General features: G+C 33.4%; 1 protein-coding gene across 6 annotated transcripts in view; it reads left to right on the top strand.

The window, feature by feature from the left end:
• ADGRL3 (adhesion G protein-coupled receptor L3) overlaps window positions 1-21,768 on the top strand; it is a 790,703-nt gene that overhangs the window by 453,294 nt on the left and 315,641 nt on the right. For all 6 annotated transcript variants that reach the window (XM_073891741.1, XM_073891740.1, XM_073891744.1 and 3 more), the window contains one exon: window positions 11,080-11,189. In XM_073891741.1, coding sequence (XP_073747842.1) covers window positions 11,080-11,189 — 110 coding nt within the window. The remainder of the gene's footprint in view (window positions 1-11,079; window positions 11,190-21,768) is intronic.

A 21,768-nucleotide genomic window follows, 5' to 3' on the forward strand; every position in this document is an offset into this window, starting at 1 on the left:
TCTTTTTCTTTCTTTCTCTCTCTCTTTCTTTCTTTCTTTCTTTCTTTCTTTCTTTCTTTCTTTCGAAAACTTATTTTATTTTTTACCTTTTTAATTATTTAATTCTTACTATTTTTAATTAATTGTCATATATCCTCAATTCAGTAACCCAACATTTATGGAGTACCTACACCATCTCAGGTTCTATGTTGTGTTGTCCTGTATATTATTGCTTTTAAGCCTCAAAATATAATTACAGATCGTAATTACAAAAAAACAGAAATTGAGGTCCTGAGAGTCTATGTATCTTGTGTTGTTTTTCATAATAGTATCAGTTCAAATGTAGGTTCTTAGTTTAATTCTAGGATACTTTCTATATCACTAATGGTATCTCACCTTTTTAAGTATCTTAAAATTATTTCACATTTCAAGCATTGTCAATAACCTAGATACTTCATATGTTTTGCATATTTTCCAAAATGTGTATATAATCCATTGTGAATAATACAATATAAATCCATTTGACAATAGTAAGGATAAAATGATCACTTTCCTTACAGACTTTTTCTTTCTTTTATTTTTTTAAAGATTTATTTATTTATATTTAGAGAGAAAGAGAGAGAGAGAGAGCAAGTGCTCGAGTGGTGGGAGAGGCAGAGGGAGAGGGAGAGATTGAATCTCCAGCAGACTCTGCTGAGCATGGAGCCTGACCCAGCTGGGTCTCACAACCTATCTCCCACCCACACTCCCACTCCTGTCTCCCCCCATCATGACCTGAGCTGAAACTAAGAGTTGGTTGCTCAACTGACTGAGCCACCCAGGCGCCCCTCATTACAGACTTTTTCAATTAAAAATAAATAAGTAAAACTGCAACTACTATTCTGTAGTAGAATTGTATTTTTCTTAAAAAAGAGGGACTATATTTTCTTTAAAAAAACAAAAAAGGACTGTGTTTTTGAAAAGATAGTTTTCCATCAGAGCATTCTACTAATTTATGTTAGAATATATATGAATAATGAAGAGTCTAATACATAGTAGGCACATAATAGGTATTCATAAAAAAACTTTATTTTTTCTTTTTTTTAAGATTTATTTGTTTTAGAGAGAGAATGTGAATGGGGTGGGGGAGGGGCAGAGGGAGAGAGACTGAGTGCCAAGCCAATTCCCTGCTGAGCAGAGAGCCAGACCCAGGGCTCCATTCAAGACTCGCTCCCAGGACCCTGAGATCATGGCCTGAGCTGAAATCAAGAGTCAGATGCTTAACCGACTGAGACACCCAGGCACCCCTTTAGTTTTTAATCCTGTGTTTGTTAGTTATCAGAAATATTTATGAAACTTTGTTTCTCTAAAGGAAACAATCCTTAAAGAACAATGTAATGATTATTGAATAATATTGATATTGATTTTAGCTCTCAAGTTTAAGGCAGAAAGTAATGATTGTGTGTATTTCATTATAAACTCTTCTAGACTGGGGCATTAGGCATTCCATACATATTTTATTTATATTTCATATTTGTGATTCTATAATCATAAAGGAAACTAATAAAACATAAAATTGTTTCATCTTGTTTTGGTTTAGTAATGCAAATTTCATCTACTTAAAGTTCAAACTGTATAAAATATTCATTAAATATTCTATTTTTTTAGTTTTTCAAAATACATTGAAAATATCAATGATATTACAAAATATAATGTAATGAACAAATGGGTACACGTTACTCACTTTTTAAAAATGAAATATATCAGAGATGCCTGGGTGGCTCAGTTGGTTAAGCGTCTGCTTTGCCTCAGGTCATGATCCCAGGGTCCTGGGATTGTGTCCTGCATCAGGCTCTTTGCTCAGCAGGGAGCCTGCTTTTCCCTCTGCCTGCCTCTCTCTGTCTCTGACAAATAAATAAATAATCTAAAAATAAAATAATATAAAATTAAATTAAATTAAATTAAAATAAAGTGTATCTATGGAGTCAAAGGCTTCTGGGTACCCTTGACCCTGGGTACCCATGGTGTACTCCTTCTCCTTACTGTCTCTACTTGGGGAGATCCCCATCTGATTTGTGTTCATATCTCTAAGCAAATACAGATCTGCATTTTTACATTTCATGTAGACCACCTATAAGAAATCTGCTTCTATATTTTATTATTTCTGCTATTAATAATTCCTGAAACAAATTTATAATATCATCTGTATCTGTTTCTGCTGCCAATTTTCAGTTATTGAAAATGGCAACGAAGAAAATAAATACATTATATTTACCCAAGTGTTGCTTATTCTCTTTAAAAATAGTTGTGATACCAGATTTTTTCCCCTTTTCTCTTCCACCACAAACATTAAATTGTTTGTGGGTTTTTCAACCATGCATAAATTATGGGGCATATATCCTAGATAATTCATTCTGTTGGGTTGATTATTATAACCCCCACTTGCCTATATTTCTCTAAGGTATGGAAAACTTCCACAACTCTGACAAAGACAAATATAAAACACTCCTGAAGACATTATCTGTCTTCATGATAAAATGTCATAAGTTGTCATCAGTTATTCTAAGATGGATCAACTAACACTGTTATCATTTTAAGGCTGTTAGCAAACTGTAATAGAGTTTATCCAGTTGTGGATGATATATACTAGCTCTCTGGATATTTGGCAGGGTTGGTTTCCATTGTGCCAGAATTCTGAGATGACTTACACCTGTTCATTTTCTCTGGAAAAAGGCTGTATCTCATTTCAGTACCAAAAATAATTACAGTGGTTTAAAGACAGAGAGATGTGCAGTAAATATAAGAGAAACTTTGAGGGAAATTAACAAAAAAATAACTTCTATGAAAGCTGCATTGTGTCTATGTTACTATGTAAAATTTTAAGAGTTAAAAGGCTATCAAAATATGAAGTAGTCAATATGGATAATCCTGAAAGAGTTCTCATTCTCTTTAAATTTTGAATATGCTTTGGAATGATCATGAAATAACAAATGTTCACTCTTTTAAAAAGGACATGGGGCTCCTGGGTGGTCCAGTTGGTTAAATCTCTGACTCTTTTTTTTTCTTAAGATTTTATGTATTTATTTGACAGAGAGAAAGAGGGAGAGAGAGAGTGCACAAGCAGGGGGAATGGCAGGCAGAGGGAGAGGGAGAAGCAGGTTCCCCCCTGAGCAAGGAGCCTGATGTGGGGCTTGAACCCAGGACCCTGGGATCATGACCTGCGCCAAATGCAGACATTCAATCAACTGAGCCATCTAGGTGCCCCAAGTCTCTGACTTTTGATCTCAGCTCAGGTCTTGATCTTAGGGTCATGAGTTTGAGCCCATGTTGGGCTCCATGCTAGGTCCAAAGTGAAACTATATTCCAGTTTCTATAAAATGCTTTAAAATTTAAATATATTTGTCAGGTAAATATAGCCCAATTTCCCATATCTAATCTTATAATTTAAGAGTGTTACTTTATGGGCGCCTGGGTGGCTCAGTCATTAAGCAACCGCCTTCGGCTCAGGTCATGAACCTGGAGTCCTGGGATCGAGTCCCGCATCGGGCTCCCTGCTCAGCGGGGGGTCTGCTTCACCCTCTGACCCTCTTCCCTCTCATGCTCTCTCTCTATTTCATTCTCTCTCTCAAATAAATAAATAAAATCTTTAAAAAAAAAAGAGTGTTACTTTATATGGCTAAAGGAACTTTACATAAGTGCTGAAACTAAGGCTCTTGTGATGGGCAGATTATCCTGGATTATGGAGGTGAGCCTTAAATATAATCACAAGGGTCTTTATAGGGAAGCAAACAGATCAAAGAAAGAAGAAGGTGATGTCATGTCAAAGTGAGAAAAGGTTACTGTGATGCAGGACCCAAGCCAAAGAATGAGGGGACAGCCTCTAGGAAGTAGAAAAAAAGCAAGGGAACAGATTCTCTGCAGACCCTGCACGTGGCACCAATCCTGCCAACACCTTGATTTCAGCCATGTAAGACTCATTTTGGATTTCTGATGTCCAGACCTCTAAGAGAATAGATCTGCATTATTTTAAGCTATAAAATTTTTCCCAGGAGCAGCAAGAAAACTAATAGAGCATCCTAGTTTCTGCACTCCTCACTAATCACTTTGGTCATGTTTTTACTTGCTTGTATCAAATTACATTTTTCTAATATAGAAGAATGTTTGTGAAATTACATGTAAAAGAATGTAGAAAAAGGGACGCCTGGGTGGCTCAGTTGGTTAAGCATCTGCTTTCTGCTCAGGTGATGATCCCAGGGTCCTGGGATCGAGCCCCGCATCCGGCTCCCTGCTCAGCGGGAAGCCTGCTTCTCCCTCTACCGGCCACTCCCCCTGCTTGTGCTCTCTCTCTCTGACAAATAAATAAATAAAATCTTAAGAAAGAAAGAAAGGATGTAGAAAAAGAGAGACTTGAGGTTGGACAATTACCTTGTGAAACATAGAATGTAGTTTTCATATCTTAAATTGCCACTTAAATTAAAAGTAGACAACATTGGGGCACCTGGGTGCTCAGTCATTGGGCGTCTGCCTTCGGCTCAGGTCATGATCCCAGGGTCCTGGGATCGAGCCCCACATCCGTTCCCTGCTCCGTGGGAAGCCTGCTTCTCCCTCTCACACTCCCTCTGCTTGTGTTCCCTCTCTCACTGTGTCTCTCTGTCAAATATATAAATAAAATCTTAAAAAAACAAGTAGACAACACTGTCAAACTCCTTTGCAAATACTTATGTGTATAGCCACAATATAATTTTTTTTTTTTTCAGAGAGGGAGAGAAAGTGGGGAAGATGGGCAGAGGGAGACAGAATCTTAAGCAGGCTCCATGTCCAGCAGGGAGCCTGACACAGGGCCGATCTCACAACCCTGAGGGATCAGAATGCCTGATCCACAACTTGAGCTGAAATTAAGAGTTGGGAGCTTAACTGACTAAGCCACCCAGGCACCCTGAATTTTTTTTTTTAATGATGATGATTGATTTTTTTTCTCTGATTACTTATTTCTCTTACCATTTGAGTAAGATCTAGATGATTTCTTTATGACATATATATGTATATGTATGTATATATGTGTATATATATGTATATATGACATATATATGTATGTATGTATATATATATATATATATATATATATATATATTGATATTGATATTCTGCCATGAAATAGTTGCCTTCTCCTTCCCAGGGTTCTAAACCAAAACAAATGGCAGATCAGCAGGTCTCTGAGTGACAGGCAGTGAAAAATAAGGAAAGTATACAAAAGTTGTTCTATTGATTGACATTGAACAAATTACTGCTTTTATTTATTAATTTTCTTTTAGAGAGGGAGTGGGAGGGGGGCAGGGCAGAGCAGAGGAGAGGGAAAGAGAATCTGAAGCAGGCTCCAGGACCCTGAGATCATGACCTGAGCTGAAATCGAGTCGGGCACTTAAGTAACTGAGCCACCCAGGTGTCCCAAAATACTACTTTTTTTATATTGCTGTATTTTATCATGAAAATTTAAAATCTTCAGTTACTCTGATTACCTAACCTGTTCTCAGATTTTAAACATTAAAATATTATGATGGTGGTGCTTTTTTTTTGCATAAACATATCTTTAAAACATTTTCCTCTCAGAGAATAGTATCTTATATGATTCAAACACTGATTTGTCATATATTAAATGCTGTGAAATACTTGGGAATAATAAGTAGTTTCTTCACATACATGCCATTTGAAAAGGGATAATCGTAATTCATATGACTAATTTGTTAACAAAAAGACACTCATAGAGCACTTCTTTTTTTTTTCTACACTTTCATATCTTGTCATTGCAATGATTTTCAATGGAGTTTTCCACATTTAACACTTAAATGGCTGTAGCATTACGTGCAAAGTTTCTTAACATTCCCAGGAATGCTTGTTTGTATACACTGATTTTAGAGTATAATAAGAATATGTGGTGGAAGGGTTTATTGATGGAGAGCCCCTGTGGATTAGACTCCAGCACATAAATACAACAATATTAAATGTAAATTATTTTAATGGTACCATATTAAATTACTAGACCGTGGAAACAAACTAATACCGTCCTTATATATCTATTATATGAGAAATTTTAAAAAATATAGTTAAGGATCATGTTTATATGCTTAACCTATAAATATTTGTAACCAAAAATGAGATAATAGCTGATAATTTTTATTTGGATAATGGAAGTTAAAACAAAGATCACTTTATTGTATTTAGCGGAAAAGAGGCTGATTATTTTATATATAAGAAGAACTCAAATGAATAGTTGATATGCACATAAACGTAGCAATATCGTTTTCACTGTATGCTGCACTATGTTGTGGCAAATAGAGGAACTTTTTTATCCAAAGGTGATTTTTTCATTATCACACTTAACTTTGTTCCTATGCTGCTCTGAACCATATTGGAATGAATAATTAAGCAGTAAATGATTCTGTATCCTATTAGTAATCCTGTGATTGTGTATATTTTTCCTGGCAGTCATCATAAGACATTAAAAAATAAAGAATATTGCTTTAAAATTAGTGCTGACAATCAATAGCATTCAACATATTAAATAACATTTATTAAATAAAACTGATCAGTGGATGGCAACTGGACGTACGTTGAAGATTTATATGTGGGTTGAATTAAAAGGGCATGTTTTTGGTTTTTTTCTTTCGCAAACATCTGAATAAATATTCATTCATCCTTTGCTCCTTTAGGCTCAGAGACTGATCTTTCCAATCGCTACATACCAATTTGGATTGAGGGGGCCTGGTTTTGTAATGTTAATTTAAATTCTGAATCTCCTTGGAATGCCTGATCCACATCATGACTGAAGGAATCCTGGGCTACTTGGATATATTACACCTGGTCTCTACCTCATCAGATCATCATAGTACCCCTAAGAACCTATCAGAGTGAATTAAATAAGTTTTCCAGAATGACCATGAAATATATGAAGACATTCATACATTTCAGAAGATAGCAGTAACACGGTTTTTAGGTCACTGTTCTGGTATCCAGTGACTACCATTTGATTTCTGAGAGTCTGAAAAGTCATTTATCATCTTCACACCTATTCCCTCTTCTGTGAAATTGGAGGTAGTACTACTCATTTCATAAAAGAGGTGACAAGTAGGATATATATGAATATGCTTTATAAATGCGAAGGGTTACACAAATATAGGACATCGTTACTTTAAATTTTGGACTTAGGGTGTCCCAGGTGAAGAGTTTGCATACAACTAATGACTTGGCTTAAGTTTCTTTGGTTTTTTAAAATCTGAATCTGCTTTCTCTTATTTCTAGTCTAAACCCCAAGAATTTATATGCTTTTCTGCCTGCTACTTCTTTGAATGTTCCTCTGAAAAGACTCAGTCTTTTGAAATGAAATATTGTTAACCTACCCTGAAACAAATGTTAATATTGATAGTAATGGTAACTGTGACAACCAAAAGTGTACTTAGTGCATATATATAGTATTTTACATTTTTTTCTAATGCATTTTTATAAACACATCAACTTTGTGAAGGAATAAAATAACTGGCTTCCATGTTATGTAAGTGAAAAGTCAAACTCCAAGAGATTTCTCTGAGAATACAGTTTGGTATTTGTGAGTGCTATCTGCTTATACATACTGTCTACCCTTAGCAACTTTCAAATGTATAGTATTATTAACTATAATCACCAAGCTATACATTGCATCCCATGATTTTATTATTTTATAACTGGAAGTGTGAAACTTTTGACCCCCTTCGGCCATTTCTCTTCAAAACTGTCTGTTACTGAAGTGGATTTTTTTTTTTTTTATTGCATAAAGTTTCTGTTGAAAAAATACTGAAACTTCTGTCACTGTAAGTATGCCTTAATACTTTCATAAGATTATGATGTTTCCTCTGTGAATGTTAGTGGATTAGGATGCATTGGACCATATTATTGCATTCTTTTCTTATCCTTTATTGTGGGTTTTGAAAGTATCTTTAATATCAAGGATACTGAAAATCATTTTTAAATTTATATTTACATTAAAAGTAAACAATGAAAAATTCTGAGTTTAAGGCACATGAGAACATTTGATTATTTCACATTTATCATCTATAATATTTTAGAATGAATTTAACAATTTTGACATTACTATAAATGTATATAAAACTACTCATACTGGTGTCAGTTGTTCATTGTTCAATAAGTTTTCATCAGAAGTATAGTTAATTTCATTTTTATTTCTAGTAACTGAAGTCATTAAAAAAGAAGACAGAACCATTAAACTTCTGTTTTTGAAATGTAGTCTTTAAACAATCAATACTAGAATATATCATATACAAGAATAATATTCTAGAGATTATCTACCTTTCTCCCTGATTTTTAAGAATCTTAACTTATAAAGAACATTTAATATGGAATTATTAATAAAATATGGAATTATTTTGAAAAGTTAATGTTTTAAATGCAGAACAATGATGCTAATGACTGCAAATATATTATTGGTATAGCATGTTTTGGTTTATATACCTCTTCACATACACTGTCTCATTAGTTGAAAGGCTTATTTGACTTATTTTTGGTTAACATTGAGTAAGATATTTGGGACTTACAAAGGTGTCTAATGTTTACAGCAAATGATCACTTAATTTTCTTATATATACAAAAATAATTTGTATTTATATAACTTAAATAATATGTAATATGTAAATTGGATGTTGCACATGTCTAGATAGATAAGTGGATAGGTGGATTATTATAGTGTTCATATTATATTTTTTAATCCAGTCTATACAGACAATAACCATTTGAAATCTCTGATTCAAGACCACTTTCTGTGCAACTAACACTTACATAATTGTAAATTTTAACCTTTGCGCCCAACTCATAAATTACTAGTAATCTGTCTGTTGATATAAAACAATGATTGTTTAAATAATAAAAGATGTGTTAGTTGCCCTTCTATATCAGAATATTACAAGAATACACACAACTTCTAAATGAATTTTATTATTTGAACTGTAGTAATTAGAATAAAATGTTGATAATAGGGTGTAAAACAACAGTAGACCAAGAAAGAAAGCAATACATATATATATATATATATAATATATATATTTCAAACTTGCCATGACAATGACTGCAGATCAGAAATATTACTTTTACAGAATATTTATATTTTACTAAATTTCATGGTATATACTTCTTTTATTAATTATTTTTACTTCAAATGTATTCCTGATAACTTTGACAAATTACAGAAATAACTGTAAGTTTTTATATATGCTCATTTTATAAACACCTGAGATTGATTTATGAGGTTTTTTTTCAAGCATGATGTGAAAATCATATACCTTATTTGCAAAGTAACATGTATTTTAACTTGAGACATCTCCTTCAAAAAGTTTTCTTTGTAAAAGAGAAGTGCTGCTATTTTTTGAAAGTCTGAGTACACTAACGTGGCAAGGTGCCTACTTACAGCATATGTGTGAGAACAGCCATATTTACACTAATGTCATTATACAGATGTCTAATAATCACCCTCAGACATTAAATCCACATAAGAGAACTTTAGGGACATGTTGATCCTCAGCATTAACTGTTATGCTAAATTGCTGGATAAGTATGGAATATTGACTTTTATTAATCTTCCACTGATCACACAGAATATATTTTTCAGCTTACAACATTCACTAATGAATCAGTTTTAATTTAGGGACTAAATAAATTTCATTAAGGCCAACAAATAGTAGCCTCCAGTAAACACAAAGCATTTTCACAGTAAATCAAACTGAGGTCTGCCCTTGATGCTCCTTATCCTTCTAGTATCAAGGAAGGATACGGAAGTATAAGGTCATATCAGAGAATGAAGCATCTCGTCAAGAAGGCATAATGGAAAGTTCTAGCTGTAAGGTACTATTTTTCTGAGATGAATAAACAAGAACATAAAACAGAAGATAACTATAGAATGTCTCATCCTATACACTTAGTGACAATATTATAGTTGGAAAAAAACATCGTTTTTTCCATAGAAATATCTACCTATCAATAAATTATCAAATCTAGACAATTTCTAAGTAAAATTTACCTTAGCAAAGCCATTCTGAACTTGGGTGTCTTTTTCAAAATAAGAATCAATTTCATTATATGTATATTTACCCATGATTAAGTCTGCATAGTCCAGATTTGTTTAGCCCAATTGCCACAAAAGATGCAGAGTTTATATTTCTATCTCAGTAGTGGCTTTTGATTATTCTCTTTGGAGATTTAAAGTTATTTTAAATTATAGGATATTGACATTTGTGAACAGCAGTCTCTGAGGTTAGTGTAATTATTTGACTGAACACAGGAACATGAGCATCAATGCTTAAAAATGGTTTAACTTATGGTGTTAGTAATGTATCAGTTTATATAAATTAAATTTAAGTATATTTTAATATTCAATTATTAAATTTTTATTGACTTTTTAGGTTTGCCTAAATGCTTTTCCACATCATATTTTCACTGCCTTTAAAATAGATGTTATGATAATCAGGGTGCCTGGGTGGCTCAGTCAGTTAAGCGACTGCCTTCGGCTCAGGTCATGATCCTGGAGTCCAGGGATCAAGTCCCGCGTCAGGCTGCCTGCTCAGCGGGGAGTCTGCTTCTCCCTCTGACCCTCTTCCCTCTCGTGCTTTCTGTCTCTCATTCTCTCTTTCTCAAATAAATAAATAAAATCTTAAAAAAATAGATGTTATGATAATGAGCGAATTTATTTTATAATTTCTAATAAAACTCTGGTCATATTTTCTCAATTTTTTTTTTAATAATGGTAGTGAGTGATTCCTAGCAAACAATCCTTACCTGTGTTCCCATTGGCAATATCCTAAGGACCAGTTAGTGTTGCTTAAGCAGTGTTTAACTTCTAACTCAAAATCGTACCGTTTTCGCTGAAATATTAAATTTGTTAGTAGGAGTAAACTGGCTGAATTGATTTTTATTTCCAGTTTTTTTAAGTGTACTACAGATATTTCCTTCATAAGTCTAAAATTCTAAATTGACCAAAACCTTGTGTAAAATCTTTGTAACAAGAACCAAATAAAATTAATACTGGTGTTAATAATGATTTAACTTCCCATAAATTTCTTATTTCTTCTTTTCTTTTGACTTCAGGTGCAATAACAGAACGCAGTGTGCAGTGGTGGCAGGTCCTGATGTTTTTCCAGACCCGTGTCCAGGAACCTATAAATACCTTGAAGTGCAGTATGAATGTGTCCCTTACAGTATGTATATTCCTCTTCTTTTCTTGTGAAAAGACTTTAAGCTTTGTTTTGCATGCATTGACAAAGTATTCTCTATGAAAGCATAAGGATTATCATATATTTTTTTACATAATTTTTAAGGACTGGCTAATTTGAATTTTTCAGGATCATATATCTGCCCACCATTGGGATAATTAGATGTTGCCTGCATGATTCTGCAGCATTCATTTTGACTATACATTTCTGTATATCAATACTTATTCTAAAACTTTTCTTAATGCAAGAATATAAAATTTTTAGAAAAAAGTTGAAATGAATGGTATGCCAATACTGCATCCCTCTAGGACCAAGCAAACAGGAAGTGAAAATGAATAATATACTTACATATTATTATATTATATTATATAAATATATATAAATATATATATATATTATATAACACTTTATATTATACTTTTATAGTGGCATAGAAATTGCTTAACATTGAATTTAATAGAAGCAATTATATCTAATCTACAAGAGCTGTCAACATTTTGAGGATGAGAAATATATTCATCCAGAAGCAACAAACTGAAAAGAAAATACAAAAATTACATGAACTAAAGCTCTCTTCAGAATTTATCTCTTACAGCCTCAAGAAGTTTGTCTTTGCAACTTTTATGTCAGATATTGTATATGCCAACCACATATTTTTTTCTTCAGGAATAATGAAGAATCAAACAATCAAAACTAGAACATTTTTCTGACTTTTCTACCCAAAAGAAGAATCACCATTTCATAAAAATATTTTTGATCTATTAATTATTAATGGGATTCCTTAGTGAAGATCACTTGGGAAATCCTGCATTCTCACATTTAGATATTCAGTTCATCCCCAAAGTAGAAAACACCTGGGATCACAAATAAATCCCAGATTCCAACTTCCTTTGACATCTCCGAAGTGAAGTATCTGGAGATCAGCCAGTTTGCTGTGCCAAGAGATAGTTTAAAGCTTGCCTCATTTCTGCTTATTTAAGAAGCAGCACATTACTCATAAACTGTAAGTGTGCGTAATCCAATAATAGAGAGCAATTTGGCCAGCAAGAAATGAATTGAAATTTTAAAGTAATAATGAAATCAATCAAGAGAAAATTTCATTTTTGTTTTATTTATCGTGTGATTCATTAGAGAAAGTTTATCTGGTGAAGTTTTAGAAGCTTATTTTCCTGGTTATAAAAGAAAGCATAAGCATATACATTCTATTGAAATCTCAACTGAAGTTATGCTTCTTAAACATTGTTATCTTTAGGGATCTTTCTATGAAAATATAAAGCTCTTACTGACCAGTTACTGTTCATTAGTGATATTTTAAAGTAATAACATTTGACTCTTGGAACTTTGACAATTATATTTGGATTGTATAAGATTTTTGTGAATTATGTAGAATAGCTGTTTCCAAAGGCACTTTATAAAAATTACCATAAGGAATACCTCATTTTTAAAGACAGTTTGAGGAAACTTTCAATCATATTTTTGAAACATGAAAGCTGAAGTAGAAAATGTCAAGCTAGATTTTTTCACAATTTTTAAATATTAAAAAATTTCACAGCTGTCTCTTCAATTTTCTATATTTCTTCAGAATTTCTTTGAGGACAGTTACTCCAAAATCCTCTGCCCAACTTATTTTGAAAAATCATCTACTTAAATTATTTCAATATAAATAAGAATTTGTGCACATATTTTTGCATAAAAGAAGTATGGTTTACCACACATTTCCTTTCTCTTATAAATTTTCAGAGATGAACAATTCAATTTCTGAGTATCCTGTATGTTTATATGTTCAGGTTTCTGGTAATCCTTAAAATTTATGGATCAAAAACAAAACAAAAATAAAAAATAATGAAATTTATGGATCACCTTAGATGTATGTCCATTATATTAAAATATTTATCTGATTGTTTTATTAAATAAGAATTATAAACCTAGGTGCAGCCACTTGCCAGTTTACATACTGGTTTAATTTATATAGCATAGCATGATTGCGCTTGTTTAATTATCTTCAGTATGTTTCAATTAAAAGTGTAATGCATAACTGGGAATTCATTCAGTGAATTTAACATGATTTAAAAAAAATACAAAAGAAAGTATAAACCATGAAATAAAGTATAGTGACTTATTTGAAAGGTAGATTTGTTTAGTAGAAAAAAAAAAAAAAAAACAGAGATCAGGAAGCCAGGGTTCAGAATATGGTCTGGTTTCTTAACAAAAAAGCATGGGTCCTTAAGCTAAGGTAAGCTATTAAAATTTTCTGGATCTCAATTTATAGACATTCCCTGATCTATAGTAAGTTGTGATTTAGAGCAACACTAAATTCTTTTTCTTATCTCTAGCATAAAATACAGACTTTTCCAATGCTGTTAAAAAAATCACTTATTTAAAATAGCTACCATTTATTGGCACTTACTGCATCTCATTTACCACATGGGTTAAATGTTTGTGTACATTATTTTATTTAATTCTCACCATAGCCTCCCTGTTAGGTATGAGTATCACTATTCTGAAGAAGAAACTGAAGCTCAGTAGGAAAAGTTAATGTTTCATGTAAAATATAGAGTAGCTGGATAATGACAGAGCCATGATTTGAGCCTGTCTCTAATACCTGTTAAGGACTCAGCTATAATTCTCCCCAGAGATTTTCCCCTCTATATTTTCATGAGTTATTCAGTCTTGTTCAGTATTTAACTCTTATAATTTTCATCACTGCAGTAGTGGCGCATGGTGAAAGCAAATGCTTCAAGGGCCTGGACCCTTTTTGTTAGTTCTTTTGCTACTTAACTTTTAAGAGTTTTTTATGTCTTTCTTTAAGCAGCTGGATCACTGCAAACTTTTATTTTCCCAAACACCTAACAAAGCATAATGGCAAAAACGAGTTTGTGTTATAAAAATTGTGCCCACAATTTGGAATGAGGCTCTTATCTAAGTAGTAACTTAAGAAGTTATTTAAATCACCTGTATTATAAGAGAAATCCTTGTATGTAATATACCTAACTAAAATATCCCTAATGTGTTATTAGAAGGTAAACGTCAGTTTTCGTATTCATTGTTAGTCTTTTAAATTTTTCTAATTGAACAATGGATAAACAAATTATGTTAGGTTCTATTTGTTATACAACTCAGTAATACCCATTTTCATTTTAATTTAAGACAACAAACTGCATTATATATGTGATGAATTTGATATTTATGAATGTTTATTTCTTAATATTGAGATGTGGAAAAAACACTATTATTGATATTTTCTTTCTTAATATAGACTCTGTGTATATTCCTTTGGTAATATTGATTTTTAAGGTGATACTTTCTCATGGAAAAATACAGAAAAGATGAAAATATAAAAATATAGATAAAATATGTGGGAAAACATACCAATATTAATGATATGTTGGCATAATAGAGGTGATAGACATAAAAACTCAACAAAATTCTTTGTATCACACCAGAAATGTGGAGTTAAAATATCTAAGATAAGCTTGCAATATATTTTTTTAAGCTTGCAATAATTTTTGCAAAGAATTTTAGGCACCAGTAAATAGGTGTATGGTTTTAGAACAGCCTTAACCTGAATCAAATGGTATGACTTTTTTTTTCTTTCTTTCTTTTTTTTGTTTTTAAAGATGCTCATAGGAAAAAAATGTAAAAAAAAATAGTGATTAAAAACATTTTGTGAGTCCACTTTCTTTGAGTGTCTTGTCAACTTTTCTGAATCACTAAAGTTATATTTAATTTTTTCTAAATCTTAACTTCTCCCTCCTGTCTGTATTTTCATGTTTGGGTTCACAGATACCCTGTTTGTGACCAAATTTGGGACAGATGAGTCGATACCTTTGTCTGTCCCCATCACACCTTAGTTCCAGTGTGACTTTTATATAGCCTTTGCATTTTCTTTTGAGGTTTGATTTTCCTCCTGAGTGTTTTTTTTCCCCCACCCTCCGGGGAGATGACCCAGATATTCCAGAGAGTAAACCTCAGTGTTTACCAATGCCACACTTTTGCTCTCCACCTTGCTTCTTCTTGCCCCACTTCCATTCCTTCTGGCCTGATTGGGGATTGAAATTGTGGCATCTTCAAGTAGAGTTTCCCTCATTTAGCTGGTTTACAGGGAAGATTTGTGTTAGGGGAAAACAAAACAACTAACCACCTAGGTGGAGTATTTCTGAGCAAAGAATCTTTACTTTGTATCCTGCTGACAATTTGTCTTTCTTCCAAGGCATACAATTTCACGTACATTACCTCAGAAAGTGCTTGTCTTCTCTCACAACCCAGCTTTTCTCTTCAGTTCTTTGTTTCTTCCTTTTAGAAATACAAAGCACATATTACTTATTCTAGCAAGCTTTCCTCAGGATAGATCTTCTTAGGAAATGGAGAGAGGAAGCATACAATTTGGAGAGCTACTGGAAATGAGTGTTTGATTAAACCAGTCTTATACCACTTAGAGACTTTCTCACCATGCACATCAGTCATCTGAAGTTATGTGTGTTTGTCTATGGAAAGACATGCAAAATGAATATTATTGGAAAATTAATATTTATAAATACATAATCTGTTAGTTTTGTCTTTTTTTACTATAAGAAAAAGCATTACACTTTCCTTCAGCATTTAAAACAAACAAGTATTTATTTATAAATAACTAAATATATTTTTGCTAGTAATGTTCAAGTGAGTACATATTTTAATATATACATTCTTTGGTTCTTAGTATATAAAAAATACATATTTTAAAACCCATGTGCCAAAATTAACCCATACGTTTAATTTATAAGATATCACAGAAATGTCAAGATATAGTTTGACTCCTAGTGCCTCAGTACCTTTTTCAGTTTCTGACACATCGGAGACATTTGAGAAACATGTATTGGATGGTTAAAGAAGAAAGAAAATTAGTCAAAATGGCTCCTCCCAAAGTATCTATCTGTTCACAGCTAGAATGATAAATTCAAGAAACCCTTGTCTACAAACAAGACCTTATTAATTCAAAGGGATGATCTATGGTAAAAATATAGAGTATATGAATTTTAGTTCCTTCAAATTGTTTGGGGATTGTATTCCTCAAGAAGGCTACCAGCAACCAGTTTGCTTTTCATATTATCCTTCCCTGTGCCTCCATGTAACATAGTGAGTATTGTCCCTTAAATATTAGTCCCTCTATAAGAGCAGAATTAGTTATTTAAATTCTCTTTTAGAATAATATTTATAGCAAAGCAATCAAATTCTTCCTTTCTTTACCTTTTTTTTTTTTTTGAGAGAGAGAGAGAGAGAGCAAGGGGAGAGGGAGAGAGAATCTTAAGCAGGTTCCACACTCAGTGTGGAGTTTGACACAGGGCTCGATCTCAGGACCCTGAGATCATGACCTGAGCCATGACCAAGACAAATGCTTAACCGACTGAGCCACCCACGTGCCCCTTTCTTTTCTCCTTTTGCTCTCCCACTACAGTTTCTTTCTTTCTCTCTCAAATACTTTTCCCTATTTCACAGTATCTTATACCTGATAGATAATCCACAAATCTCTTACAAATGAATCAGTGATTACTTAATAGTTAATTTAAAGTTTGCCAATATGCCCAACATTTTATATATTTATAAAAATTGGTAGAAATATATATGTTTTTATAAATTTATAAAAAATTGGTAGAAAACAAGCATAGATTGACTATACTTTCTTGGAGGTCCTAATCCTAAACTCTCTCATACCTTTGTCTAGCTGTTCATATGTTTATGGAAATTATTCTCACCTAAATGTTGCCATTTGCTTTCAAGACATCCCACTTATCTGTCATCACTCAACATCTGTTGTATACCAGGCACTGCTAAACACTAGCGTAGAAAGCTATGCAAAAAGATTCTGCCCTCAAAGAATTTAGTCAAGTGGAGCTCATGGTCCCCAAAGTTACAGTGTTTTTAGTTCAGCAAAGCCGTGGAATATTTCACATTAGCAGTGTACAGAGAATGCACACCCATCCCATAGTGGCTAGTATGGGGTAGGGGATGGGCGACTTCAGGGAAGGTTTTCTAGAGGAGATGACTCTTGAGCTGAGTCTTAAAGAATGAATAGACTCCAGGGAGAAGAACAATCATTTGTAATAGATGGGACAAGGTAAGATAAGAAACTCTATGGTAAATGTGAAACCAAAACAGTTTGATGTTTTCATAAAATACAGAACATAAGAGGGACAGGAGATGAACCTGCCAATTGGCAGGTAGAAATTGTGACCTCCCTGTAGGCTGTGATTCCTCTGTCCCAGTGTAGAGCACAAAAAAGACAATAAAACTATTTCTGAAGGCAATTAACTGATAATAAGACAAGTTTCTTTGCAGATCTACAAAAAACAATTTGACTAATTTAAGTTAAAACTTGTGGGGGATGGGGGGATACAAAGTAGTGGTTCCAGAATAAGGTAAAAACCAGGTCCAGGAAAATAAGACCCAGCGATCTCCGGAACAAGAAGTAGTGGAGAGTTTCCTCAGGATTCTGTGTTCAGTTGAATTAGTTCAGAAATTGTTTCATCTAATCTAATTTCTGTAATGATCTAGGTTAGGACATCAAAAGTACGTGACATCCACTATCCAGGTGTTTTCATGTAAAGAAAATGGGGCTAGCAAAGAGCCTTTCTGTGATCAGGAAGGATCAGACCCTTCAGTGGACTTGAGTGCAAAGACTGCCCTTTAGTGGCTCGGACCAGATTCAGCCTGCAGAGCAATTCCATAAGCCTCTCAAACACTGGAAAGATAAATTTAACATAACGTCTGGAGCAATACTGGGCCTACATTTCCTTGGGCAGTGATAGACTAGACCTGAGTAGGGGCTGCCTCCTTTAAATAAGGTCTGTTCTTCTCAAATTGCTATATTATCCAGTATTTATTGTATTGTACCTAGTTCACAATAATAATTGAAAATGTCTCCTGGCTTCTGAAGATATTAAATCTGCAGCTCTTGTTCTGGAATTTGGATCTAATCAGTGCTAATAGATGGAAAAGCACTCCTAAATTGTTACTATATTTCTTAATTTTCAAAGGATAGTAAGTTTGTGTACTAACAATAATTCTGCCAATAGAAGTTTTTTGGTGCCTAATATGGGTTAGTCCCTATGTTAGGTACTGGGGAAAAATAGATATGGGCCCTATGAAGCTGGCAGGCTTCAGATAAGGCAATATCACATGAACCAATGCATATAATCATTAAAGACCGCAGTAAAATGCAAGAAGAAAATAAACACAATTGTATTATAGAGAACAGGGAAAGGGCCAGCTCACATAAGGTTTTCTGGAATACGTGAAGATTGGGGATATGACAGTCAGGAAAGGAGCCTGGGAAAGAACTTCCAAGGCAAAGAGAAGTGCAGCAGTGAAGACCCCCAGGTGGGGATGAGGTCAGCCTGTTCCCAGACCCAATAGAAAGTCAGTGTGACTACAGTCAAGATGAGGAGAGTGACTTGGAGAGAAACAAACCAGCAATTAGTACTGCTAATACCGTTGCTAATGAAGCAGCAATTTCTTTGAAGATTCTAAGATTTATTAAGAATCAAAATAAGTTCGCAAAATGAAATTGAATAAACTGGCATTCTCTTTAAAATACATAGTGTAAAAAATACTGCATGATTCTACAGTAATATAAAGGTAAACTTGCATCAGATAAGCCAAACGTCAGGTGGCACCAATACCTAGACAAACTCTGTATATATTTCTGGTAGATTAATAATATGTAAATGTATTTTGTACATTTATGTACAAATACAAATAATATGTAAATGCTAATTGTAAGGGAACAAGATGAATTGGGAATATTAAAAAAATTAATTGGATTGCCAGAGTTAGGAAAAGATTTGGTTTGGGAAGTACAGTGTTATTACAGACATAAAGTTTGAGAGGTTAGCTTAACTATGTTCATTTGCTTTATTTGAAATAGTAAAATTATAGAGCTTGTGCACTTAAACTGAATTCAAAGAAAATTGTACAAGGTGCTCCAATTGAATAGCATAAACATGTAGGATTAAAAAAGATATAGAATATAATGTTTTGTTTTTAAAATATATTGCATATGGGGTGGAGCTGAGTGGCTTGGTTGGTTAAGCTTCTGACTCTTGATTTCTGCTCAGGTCATGATTTCAGGGTCATGAAATTGAGCCCCACATTGGGCTCCGTGTGCACAATCTGCTTAAGATACTCTCTTCTCCCCCCCCCCACCCCCGGCTCACGTGTGCAGATTCTCTAAAAAAATTAAAATTTAAAAAATTGAAAAATATATATACTGCATATGGGAAGCAAACTAGTGAAAACATATGAAAGTGAGGTTATCTTCCAAAGTGTTTATTGCTAAAAAGATCTTACGGAAAACATCATGATGTATAAGACCTATGGAGTTAATTGTCTAGATAAATTTTCCTAAATTTTCCAAAATAGTAAAATCAAAATACTATGAAAGAGACTTCTTAAATTTTTTTTTATATCTTAATCATTAATTTATGAAACTAGAAGAATTGAATCAATTGGCTTAGAAAGCACTCCATTCAAATATTACAATTCAACATAATATTTCCTTAAAATGAGTAAGTGATAAAGGGAAAATATATGTAAATTTTAATATTTTCATTTTATTGTTGGGGAATTTCTCAAATGGTAGGATATCACAGTTCCTGTGAAGGCTGTAAAATTTTTTAATTGCTTAAAAAATTTTCAAAACCCTTCTATAGAGCCCAGAGACTTTTAAACAATTAAATTCTTATCTGGCAGACTCAATAATGATGCCGCCCCCCCCAAAAAATAAATCCATATCCAAAACCCATGAGTTTTTACCTTAAATGACAAAAGGGACTTTGTAGATGTGATTAAATTAAAGATCTGGAGTTGGGGAGATCATACTGGATTATCCAAGTAGTTGGAAGATAATTGTAAATGTACTTATGGAGCAAGAAATGTTGGAAAGCAGGATATATGACAAGAGAAGCAGGGGTTGGAAGGAAACACATGAAGACAGAGGAAGGCGCCACCAGTCAAGGAATGCAGGCAACTTCTATGAAGCTGAAGAGAAAAAGGAAAAAAATTTTTCCCCCTAGAGCCTCCAGAATGAACACAATTAACTTTAGTCCTTAAGACCCACTTCAGAATTCTGACATAGTGTTGTTTGAAACCTCTACGTTTGTGGTAATTTGTTACAACAGCAATAGGATACCAATAAAACTTTTAATAATATAATCTTTTCCCTGAAATTATTAATATTGTTTTTTTAAAATCATTGTTTGCTTAAGATATGGGCTTAAAGACATAGTTTTGCTTTCTAAATAAAGATTATCATGTTTTTGTCATGATATTTTTAAAATATAAACCTATAAACCTTCTGTAATAGACTGGTGAGATGTAGGATATGCAGCATGTCATTATAGACAGAAGTCATGTTAATTCTCTTTATAAATGTATCATACCATAGGCAATCCTAAGTCAAGTTAGTATTTAGTAAAATTCATTTTACTATATTAAACTTATCTACTATTTATGTGAGGCAGCAAAAAAAAGTGATGAGTAAATAAGGAGTTGATTGTGAATATAAGAGCTACATAAATAGGATGAATAAATGTAGTGAGTTTCCATGCAAATTTTCTTTTTTTTTTTGTTATTAACATATAATGTATTATTTGTTTCAGGGGTACAGGTCTGCAATTCATCAGTCTTACACAACACACAGTGCTCACCACAACACATACCCTCCCCAGTGTCCATCACCCAGCAACCCCATCCCCCCACTGCCCTCCCCTCCAGCAACCCTCAGTTTGTTTCCTGAGATTAAGAGTTTCTTATGGTTTGTTTCCCTTTCTGGTTTCTTCTTGTTTCATTTTTTCCTCTCTTCCCCTATGATCCTCTTCCTTGTTTCTTAAATTCCATGTATCAGTGAGATCATATGATAATTGTCTTTCTCTGATTGACTTATTTCACTTAGCATAATATGCTCTAGTTCCAGCCACGCTGTTGCAAATGACAAGATTTTATTTTTTGATGGCTGTGTAATATTCCATTGTGTGTATGTATGTGTGTATGTATGTATGTATGTATACCATATCTTCTTTATGCATTCATCTATCGATGGACATCTGGGTTCTTTCCATAGTTTGGCTACCGTGGACATTGCTGCTATAAACATTGGAGTTCATGTGCCCCTTCGGATCACTACATTTGTATCTTTGGGGTAAATATCCAGTAGTGCAATTGCTGGGTCATAAGGTAGCTCTATTTTTCAACTTTATGAGGAATCTCCATACTGTTATCCAGAGGGGTTGCACCAGTTTGCATTCCCACCAACAGTGTAGGAGGGTTCCCCTTTCTCCGCATCCTCACCAACATCTGTCATTTCCTGACTTGTTAATTTTAGCCATTCTGACTGATGTGGTATCTTGTTGTGGTTTTGATTTGTATTTCCCTTTGAACACTTACTTCATGTGTCTCTTGGCCATTTATCTTGTCTTCTTTGCAGAAATGTCTGTTCATATCTTCTGCCCATTTCTTGATTGGATTATTTTTTCTTTGGGTGTTGAGTTTGGTAAATTCTTTATGGATTTTGGATACTAGCCCTTTTTCT

The sequence above is a fragment of the Callorhinus ursinus genome, unplaced genomic scaffold, assembly GCF_003265705.2.
Source record: "Callorhinus ursinus isolate GAN/ISIS: 27379988/994484 unplaced genomic scaffold, GSC_fseal_2.0 scaffold4, whole genome shotgun sequence".
In the NCBI taxonomy this organism is placed as follows: domain Eukaryota; kingdom Metazoa; phylum Chordata; class Mammalia; order Carnivora; family Otariidae; genus Callorhinus; species Callorhinus ursinus.